The sequence below is a fragment of the Cottoperca gobio genome, chromosome 6 (assembly GCF_900634415.1).
Source record: "Cottoperca gobio chromosome 6, fCotGob3.1, whole genome shotgun sequence".
NCBI lineage: Eukaryota > Metazoa > Chordata > Actinopteri > Perciformes > Bovichtidae > Cottoperca > Cottoperca gobio.
Window position 1 is genome coordinate 2047085 of NC_041360.1, and position 10427 is coordinate 2057511.

The 10427-nt window shown below is 40.9% G+C and overlaps 1 protein-coding gene across 1 annotated transcript; it reads right to left on the bottom strand.

Moving 5' to 3' along the window:
• Positions 1–3443: 3443 nt before the first annotated feature.
• olfm4l2 (olfactomedin 4-like 2) lies at positions 3444–10129 on the bottom strand. Its single transcript, XM_029434896.1, has 5 exons — positions 10097–10129; positions 9765–9923; positions 9211–9423; positions 8750–8882; positions 3444–4452 (listed from the first exon to the last, which is right to left on the bottom strand). Exons 1-5 carry the CDS (start codon positions 10127–10129, stop codon positions 3605–3607), a joined length of 1386 nt encoding a protein of 461 aa, XP_029290756.1. The 3' UTR covers positions 3444–3604.
• Positions 10130–10427: the final 298 nt, after the last annotated feature.

The window sequence follows — 10427 nt, forward strand, 5'->3', positions numbered from 1 at the left end:
CTTATAAACATGTCTGTACCAGTAATACATACTTTAAATAAACATGTATTTCCTGAATGTATATACCCGTCCCTTATGTGTTTACGTTTACATTGGTGGCTGAGATTTGTTAGAGAGCCGGGCGGAGTCCAGCAAAACATTTCCCTTATTTTGAAATTCCAATGTTGACAGGTATGGACTAGCGGGGCTTTCAAACAGTCCGTCTCAGCATTAAAAGGGTCGACGAGGAATGTAATCTGTGACCTTTTCAGCTGTAGATCAACGAACCGGGTCGCAAAGTTTTCGTGCAGTTTCAACCAATGTTGCATTTCTACTTGTCCGCTTGCTTTTAGCAGAGGGAAAATGCGCTAATTCTCCCTTTTGAAGAAGTGTTTTAAACTGTTTCAGTTTGTTAACAAACGCAAATACACTTTGCACTAGGTCAGGCAGCATTTTTATATGAATATGAACTCTCCCACTCTAATAAAAAGTTCTATGTTGGTCTTCATATTTTCGCTTACCTGTGCATTTTTTCCTGCCATTTTAGGATTGAACTCAGATAGTGTTTACTCTACGATAGGTTTTTCCCCCCTCGAAGGTGATTGGTTCACTGCATCGCAGGCATTTTTGTGATTGGCTCTTGGGCCACATCAAAATTAGACGCACTGTCATGCTCTCATGATCCACACATACACACACCCACAAATAAAATTCGATATGAACTGAAGAGCCGCATGAAACTTGGCAAAGAGCCGCATGCGGCTCGAGAGCCGCGGGTTGGCCACCCCTGCACTAGCTCCTACATGAACTGTTAACTGTAGTAGCCTATACTACTTCAGTACAGCCTCCTATTCAAGTTAAAGTAAATAACTGAAATAACTGCAAACTATCATACCATACAGCTCTATAGGAATTGTGCCATTGTCATTTCAAATGTCTTATTCAGGCACTGCACAATGTATTTCACGATCTAACAAGCTCATTGACCCTGTTATAAGGAGAGGACTTTTGCTTGAAGTTACAGGACGCAGCGCAGGAACGTATTTTCTGCAGGGGGTGGCCTGGATAGCTGCATGCGCACACCAGCGTACATGCACGCCTGTAATAGTGTTTACAATGAGTAACTGACAGATGTAGTAGGCTACTTTTTGTTGTTTAAATGTGAATGTAGCAGCTGAACTATATGGCTGTTGTGGACGTGTTGAAGATCCTATGGTCGCATGTTTATTGTGCTTCACTTTATCGCAGGGATACATACAATACAAATCTGCAGTTCAATACCACAGTAGTGACATAAATCAAGATAAATAAGAATTTTATATATGGTTTTGGTTTTTGTATGCTATTTTCATTCAAAATGTGTTTATTAATTCAGTTATATTTCACAGTTTTACATGCAAAAATAACTGCTGACAATCTGGGCATTAAATTGTTGCCTCTTATCTTCATACTGCCAAAAACGAGATCCTGCTAATGATCCACAAATAAAATGGGATAAACAAATTAAACTTTGTTTTGTCTATAACATCATGGTGTTCCTCACAGCCACCAGTCTATTATATTATATTGCTCTCTGTTTATTACCATTTTATGTACTTGACTTTCTTCACAGAGCCCCCGATGTTGCACTGCCATGTTTCTACAGTTGTTTAGAACGGCCACTGCAGGTTCAGGATTGGAAAGAATGGAACCAGTTCTCATCCCTGATGAGAATCACTCAATAAATATATTCTGCCTTGATGGCATTGATGCCATAAACTAAATTATGTGTCAGCTGGTTGAAAAATGTAGAATCAAAGCGGAATGGCAAACAAATCAGGAATAAAAAGATTTGTGTGACTTCAGAGAAACACTGTGTTTGAAATAAAAGGAAAACAATATGGAACACAGGTGCACTGAGCTGTCAACCTGCTCTCAACAGGTCATTCTTGAAAAAGAGGAAGTTTCTCTGATACATGTGTTTAAAGATTAAAGAATATATTGGCGAAAAGACGATAAGTTTCATCAAACTTAACAAACAGGGGTTTGTTTATGAATTTATGAAAGAATGGTGTGCCAATGTTATTTTATACTATTTTAATTCTGCTATTTTTATAATGGTACTTCAGACTCATTTACATCAACACTGATTATTGTACTGTAAATGCTCTTATTCTGTCTAATCTTGCTGCAATTCTTGTATGAAAGGTGCTATACAAATAAAGCTTATTATTATTATTATTATTATTATTATTATTATTATTATTATTATTATTATTATTATTATTATTCTTGCTACCAAGATTTTAGTTCAGTCAGGACCACTTTAGTCAAATAAACACAAGGTAATCCTCGGGAAGGGAGAGCACACCTCCCCTGCCCTTCCATGTGCAAACATAGAGCCTAAGGCAGACAGTGCAACTCTCCGCTTCTCAATGCGCACACCTGGAAAAGCTAAGGTGGGAAGAGCAGTAGCAAAAGACACCAAAAGGGTACAGAACTGAGCAGGCATCAATGATGATCCAGTCCGATGGATTACTGGATAATATGAAATGACATTGATAAATCAGATACATCATGAAAAGAAGGACCGGGGGTGGAGGTGGGTTGCTAAGCGGCTTGCAGAGTAAGCAGCAACGGTTGGCAGGCTAAAGCAGCTTACAACACACATGTTTCTGCAGCTTCAAATGTAACAGATTGTCATACTGAACTACAACAGAACATATTGCATCCACAAATACCTAAACGGAAACTGTTAGAAGTATTTTTTATCAGAAATTATTTGAAAAGGTAAAATTATATTTTCTCTCGGGCCTGCAGCTCCTGATACCTACGCACAAGGCTCCCTTTAGCGTCTGTATGAGACACACCAGGTTTTCAACTAACTCCAATGTAAACCTATCCGCGTCACTATTACATGTTGATCATGCAATTTTATCACGAATCAATAAGATTGAGGGATGGATGGACGTCTACGAGGCTATACACACAAAACTACTGTACTGCAGTCCTAGTCTACCACACAGAATGTCAGTATCGCTCATATTACCCAGTAATCCTTCGGACTGGATTAGTCACCCACTAAACTGACCTGCAGGCTGTAATATGTCCACTGGCAGGTTTACATTATGATACACTGTGATTTGCTACTTTGTTTTTGTCCTGGGCTGCATAAATAGAGGTTAACTTAAAAAACACTTTTGCCACAGTTAAGGATTCATTTATCGTACTGACCAGAACTATAACACAAGTGAAATGTATCACAGTTTACCATAGCAGCATTGGAGAGCTTGTTTCACTGACAGCAAGATAAGCGCCAACAAAACTTCTAAGCAGCATGTTTACATTGTCATTGTGCGCATGTTAGCATCCTGACATTAGCAGTTAGCCTTTGAGCAGCAACCAGTACATCCTCATAGGAGTGATGCAATTACAGCCACATCATAATGACTATATTTTTTATTGGGGAAAAAATACTATTAGAGTTTAAAATAAGAGTTTTTTATTATATTATCCCAACAATAAGGTGAACCTGACTGTTTACATAATATATTGTTTGACATATTCTGAGCTAGACCTTCTGTAGCTCTGTTTATTTCTTGTTGTAAGTGTTAAATGACATGGCTTAGTTGCCATTCACAGCAGATCAGAAGAGGGCCTGGTAAGCCAACAGATATCCATCGTTGTACATGTAGATCTGCCTGTTGGTGGGGTTATAGCTCAGGCTGGCCACTCCTTTAGCTACCTTTTCCAGTGGCACTGCTAGTGAGTTGTCTTCTTTGCCTGTGGCCGTGTCGAATGCGTAGAACACCTCCTCGTGGTATTCGTCCACATAGCGAGTGGCGTAAAGCACACCGCACACCATGAAAGCATTGCTCACTGATTTCTTGAACATCCTCGTCTCCCACGTCTGAGAGACATTGAGTGTCTCAGCCTCATTGTCCCAGACTAGCTGGCTCACAACAAGATTACCATGATTACCAACGGTGGCATACAGGGCCCATAGTCCCATCTCATCTGCCTCCACGTCCACATCACTATTGACACGGCAGTCATAGTAACAATACGGGAACTTGTTGCTGAAACCCACGCCAGTGCCTGGAAGTGTCACCCGCTTGACGGTGTTGCTGTTCAGGTCGTAGCGGCAGACATCTATAGATCGGTAGCAGTGATAGTACAGCGCTTCACCATACAGAACAGCACTGGGACCCTCAATGGTGTTGGCATGAGTGAAGGATGGAGCTATGGTAAAGTCCTTGTGGTTGGCGGATGCCATGAAGTCTTCATAGGTTTGGTATATGTGGAGGGTGTTGCCCCAGATGTGGCTGTTGAGCAGAGGCTGAACCCAGTAGCTGCTCTTCTGCCCCTCACTGTCCATCTGGGCCTGTTTGCCCCATGAACCGGAGATGTAGGTTTTACCTTTGGGACTGACTTTAGTCATGACAGGATCGCTGATGTTGGAGATCAGGCCCTTGAAGCAGAATCTGCCCTGGCCTGGAAACAGAGAGAGAGATGAGAAGGTGAATATACAGTACATGCAGTCCATTACTCTCTTTGATTCTTGGGTTTGGTGTTGGAGAGAGGTATAATTTGTTGATTTTTTAAAATGATAATAGTCTAAAAAATAAATTAAAATGAAATAAATAAAAGTGTATTGTCGACACTCTAACCCTACTTAATATCCTTAAAATCAAGAAGCCTGATGAGTATGTAATGTATTTGTGCCTTTACCACAAAGAGCTCTGTGCTTTTTCCCCTTATGTTTGATTGATAAGGCAATCAATCACTTGCTGCTGGTTCAGCTCGTAGCTGTGAGTCACTGAGAGTGACTCAGATAAGCGTATCAACATTTCTATATCCTATACCATTTGAACCCGCAAGTGTTCACCCCCCATATTTACGGGTTCACGACATTGTCAGTATGTTTCTTGCATGTGAGTGGTGCTGTACATGTTTCATGACTTTTTAGCACATATCTGTAGATGACTGGATAAAGGAGAGTGTCAACTGGAATTATTTCAATATTCCATGCTGATGGGACATCTTTCTTTGAGAATGAAGATATTGCATAAGGTTTTCCCATCCTGCTTTAGAATAAACAGGAAATATAATGGAGACAGTCAGTAATACCTTAAACCTACCTTTTTAGACTGTATTTATTTTTGGCAAGTCTGCACTATAAAGAATACATGATTACACCAGTGGTGGGCCGTCAGGGCCAGCAAGGCCTTCTCTGCTGGCCTAAACATCATCAGAATATAAATTTAATTTTTAGATATTTTTTCCACAAATATGTATTCAATTATTCCCCATAGTCTGTTCTCTTCATTTCATAGCTTTCCTCTTGGTTGCGCTGCTTTCAGCCTCAGATTGAGATTTGGAGGGCTTTTATCCAATCATATTTCAGCCATAATGTGTTGCCAGGGTCCAAGAAATCTGCCCTTAGGCCTTCAGAATCAACAGTGCGAACGCATGTTGCTTAAAGTGAACGGAGACAAAACTGTGGCGTTAACCAATCAGATTTCAGCTAGCAGGCATACGATAACATCAGCACGTGCACATCTTTTGATTGGATACGCACTATTGAGATGCAGAGCTATGCAGAGCTAGCAAACTGAACTTGAACGAGCTAATTTAGATTTCTACAAGCTGTTTTTGTTCAACCCACAATATCTGAAGGAGGACAAGAGATCGATTTGGTCACAGATATCATTACAACGCCATTTTCAAGACAAACTTTTCAAGAAAAGCTAGACATTGTGAGAAGAGAACAGCCAACCCCGATGCTAGCGAGACTATCACAGGGTTTGTCCGCCACTTTCAAATCATTAACCACGAGCGGTACCCCTGGTTCACAGCCTCCGAGAGGCACTGCAAATTGTACTGCTGGGAATGCCTGCTATTTACAACTGATCAATTTGGTGTTTGGAGCCACACAGGGTTTGGAAACTTGAGTTGTTTTATTTATTTATTTATAACCTTTATTTAACCAGGATATGGCCTCATTGAGATTAAAAATCTCTTTTTCAAGAGTGTCCTGGCCAAGATAGGCAGCAGCACAGTTACAGACAAAAAAAACAATCACAATCACAACATTAATTAAAACATTTACAGACACAGCGGTCTGCTTCAATGTCTTTAAGAGTTGCCTTAAGTCTGTTCAGAGAGACCAGCTCTCTGAGTTTCAGCTCATTCTGCAGCTGCTTCCAGGCAGCCGGAGCAGCGTAACTAAAAGCCCTTTTCCCAAGTTCTGTACGGACTTTTGAAACAGTTAAAAGAAACAAGTCCTCGGAGCGAAGCCGATACGGTCCACTACATTTCCTACTAATGTAGATCCTTATAGTTATATATAAGTTATACCTTCTACCCTCACACACTGTGATCTGCCTGATAAATAGTTCTCAAACCAACAGACAGCTTGATCTGAGAGACCTATACTGTAGAGTCTTTGTGACAATAAGGCATGATCTACTGTATCAAAAGCCTTGGATAAGTCAATAGAAAGTGCTGCACAATGTTCTCTATTGTCTAAGAAATTTATAAAATCATTTACTACTTTTAAGGCGGCCGTTGTAGTGCTGTGTTTTTTCGGAAAACCAGATTGAAGGTCAGAAAATATTATTAGTCGTTAAAAAGTCCTTTAGTTGTTGACTTACCAATGATTCCAGCACTTTATTTAAGACAGACAGAATTTGGAGATGGGTCTGTAATTGTTTAGGAGAGTGGGGTCACCCCCTTTCAACAGTGGGAGAACAAAAGCAGATTTCCAAATAAGGGGAATTTCGTTTGTCTCCAGGGATAGATTGAAAAGATAGACAAGGGGCCAGGCGAGGAAATCAGCTGCTAACTTTAAACAGTATGGCTCCAGGTTATCCGGACCTGCTGATTTTCTTGTGTCTAAACTTTTAAGGGCTTTATGCACCTCTGAGACTGTTACTGGATTAAAAGTAAAGGTTTGACCTGCCAGACACGACCTTCAGAGCGAGCAGGGGCTCCATGAGGTATGTTCTGAGATTCAAACAAGGAACCAGAGGCAATAAAATGTTCATTAAAACAACCAAGCATTTCTGCCTTGTAAGAGATTTGAAGAGAGTCTTTGACAATACAAGGTGGAAGCTCTATCACTTTTTTATTTCCAGCTATTGATTTAATAGTTTTCCAGAATTTAAGGGGATTATTTAAGTTATTTGTGGTTTCAGTTTGGAAATAATCAGATTTGGCTTTTCTGATTTTAACAGTGGATGCATTTCGCATCATTATCTCTGCCTTTTACTCTGTACTTTCTTAAGGGGGCGTGCCGATCAACAATTATAATAAAACCATCATAAAAGAATTTCCAAGCATTATTAACATCGGATATGAGATTGATTTTCTCCCAATCGAAGAGAAACAGGTTGTGAAAGAAACCTTGCTCCACAAAATGTTTCATATCACGCTTTATGATGACACCCTTTTTAGGTCGATCAGTCCTATATACATTGTAACCATCAATATTAATATCCTTGTTTGGAATGGATTTGGTTAGCCAGGTTTCAGATATCACTATTATATCAGCATCAGTTGAATGTGCCCAAATACGAATCATATCCATTTTAGCATTCAAGCTGCACACATTCAAATGGATGAGACCAAGACCAGACCTCGATTTAAAATCTGCAGGAGTGTTAATATTAACAACAGAATCTGGTCCAGGGTTAGGTTGCACATTTCCTGAAATCAACAATAACAGTACAATTAGACATCTACAGACAGCCGTAGGTGGATTATTTGATGGCTCTCTCTTGGTGTTTAAACCGAATACAAGGTCAGGATCACAGCTAGCAGGAATAATAAAGTTGTCTTGTAGAGCCATGAGGCTCATCAGACGGGCCAAGTCCACAGAAGCGCACTGGACTGATGCGGGGGAGAGGACCAGAGGGAGGGGGATCACCATAAAGCCCAGAGGACTGCAAGAGGAGCACGTTCCCCAGCCTGGTAAAACCGGGGATGAGAGAATTTGACAGGATTTTCCGGTCCCGTGGGGGCTTCCCCCGGTGCCGCTCCAAATTAAAAGGGATAGAACAGCCAAAAGCAAAAACATATTTGAAATCCCGCGAATCGTGGAGAACCCAACCAGAACACACTCCCGAGCTCCATGCCACACGATCAGCTGGGAACGATGGTGTCGTGACGTCACAGGTAAACAGGAAGCCAGACCTGGTGCATCGTTGATTCGAAGTAAAACTATTTGGACCAGCAGAAGTAAACCACACTACTCCATTTACGATTAGGATTTAAACGTAGCAGTTGTAAATTGATAGTGTCAATTTAAATATAATCAGATAAGTTAAGTATAATCACTCAAACGTAACAGACATACGGACACAGAAAGAGACGTGCTGCCATCTTGGATTGACGTGCCTGTTGTCTAACCAAGGTAAAATGAGACACCAAAGCACGGCTGGGCACTTACAAGCAACGGTGCTTTTGAAAACCTTTGGGACACCCGAGTGGATCTACAGCTCAACGAACAAGGGGAACAGGGAAACGGAGCTCCACAACGAAAGGGTGAACAAAAATAGGGAAATGCGGATTTATTGATTATAAATGCTTCGGAAATATTAATATAACTCTGTTGTACTTGACTATGTTAAGGTGATGCAATGCCCGGTTATACTGCGTTTCTGTCTAAATGTATAGTTTCTAGAGCCATGGCGTCATAATGATGGTATTAAGAGGTAGGACTGTGTAGGACATCACTGAAGGCCTAGGTGGGAAATGCACGGCCCGCCACTGGATTACACACACTTACCTCTGAAGTCTTTGGGGATGGACTTGCAGGACTCCACTCCGTTCTTCAGGTAGCGCAGCTTCTCTTTGACAGTCTTCATGTTAATTGTTTTGGAAATGTGCATCTTGTCAACATCTGTATGCAGTTTACCCACCTAACACACACACATGTACAACATTGTTTTCAAACAGTTAACATATGTGCATGATAACCCATTACATTTAAATTCAGAACATTTCAAATAACTTGATTTATGTTCCTTCATATGAGCATATTTATTCCAAAATGTAGTTAGGTCCATATGCTTTTGTTTCTTTTATTTATTATACCCATGACATAAAAATACGAGCTAATTTAATGCAGAATTCTTAGTCTTTGCCGTATTATATTGCTATTTGCCGATGCAACATAGAGTTCAGTTTAACTTCATGTTACTCATGTTTGTAGGCTATTGCTCTGCAACTCTCTCTGTTCTACTGTACCTCTTTGGAGAGTTTCTGTGTTTGGCCGTTGTTTAACTGGCTGTGGATGGCACCGATGTCTGTCTCCAGCTGGCTGAGCTCCTGGCTCAGCAGGTGAAAGGACAAGTCTGTGTACAGGCCCTGGTTGTTCAGGTACTGGTGGGGCTCCAGTCGTTCCGTAACATTCTTAATCACAGCCTGGATCTGAGGAAGACGCTGGTTGGACAACTCCAACTGCAAGAAGGAGACACAGACAGAAACTCCTATCCTGTTTCTTGATAACTGAACCTATTTTCAGGATTCAAGTTCTTCTCCTTTTCATTTGCATTGCACCATCACACAGTCACAAGGCATACAAGTAAGGTAAACTCTAGAGTCTTGAATCATAATGATCAACATTTTTGAATCCCATCAAAATGTCTTATTAAAATAAGTGCTTCTAACCAGTGCAGTATGATTCAGCACCACTGGATCCGTATAATCTATCAAATTAGAGGTTAAATTGGTCTGGACCCAGTCTGAATTAAATACCACACTCACCGCTGTTAAATGATGCTGGTTGACCTTATTCTCACCTTTTCCTGCAGGCTGTTCAAAGATCCTTCACAGGACTGAACCTGCTGCAGCATGGCGTTGTAATTCACAGCAGGGAACGACCACATGTTGGAGTTCACCTCACAAACACATGAGCCATTCTTCTTCTGGCCAGACACATGCTGAGCCTTGCCATCACCCTGCAGTCACGCATATATAAAACACTGATGTTGTATACAGGAGGTTTACAAGGAGAGTAAAAAGACTGCAGTAACAAAAACACAAAAAACAATACAATGTCTTTGGTCATAAAGTGCTTCATCTTCCACTTTAGTTCTACATTTCTAAGAATGGGATATGAAGTGTAACTCACTGATGACAGCAGCAGTAGGAGCAGCAGCAGCATGTTTACAGCCGAAGAGATAAACAGTGGACTGACAAGGGCAGAAGCTGTGAGTATTGAAAACCTTTTCCTGACTTGTGTCTCTTCCCTGATGAGTCACGGCAGAGTCTTAAAACCATTCATATGGATGTGAAACTCTAAAGACGTGAAACTTTGGAGTTTCTCATATTTCCTCACTTCATTCATTCTGTGGTGTTTCCCCTTTCGGAATATCCAGATGGGCGTCAGTGTTAGGTGGTAGGGTTACTTGGGGAGGTGGTTATGTGTGCGTGTTTCAGGCCATTTGGAGCCTAATGAAGTA

Bases quoted from the DNA above. Each gene is read 5' to 3' on its own strand.
- olfm4l2 (XM_029434896.1), bottom strand. From the start codon at position 10,129: ATGCTGCTGCTGCTCCTACTGCTGCTGTCATCA. The intron at 9,924-10,096 runs GTGAGTTACACT...GCGTGACTGCAG, and splicing joins TCCTACTGCTGCTGTCATCA to GGTGATGGCAAGGCTCAGCA. The intron at 4,453-8,749 runs GTAAGTGTGTGT...CTCTGTTTCCAG, and splicing joins CATCCCCAAAGACTTCAGAG to GCCAGGGCAGATTCTGCTTC.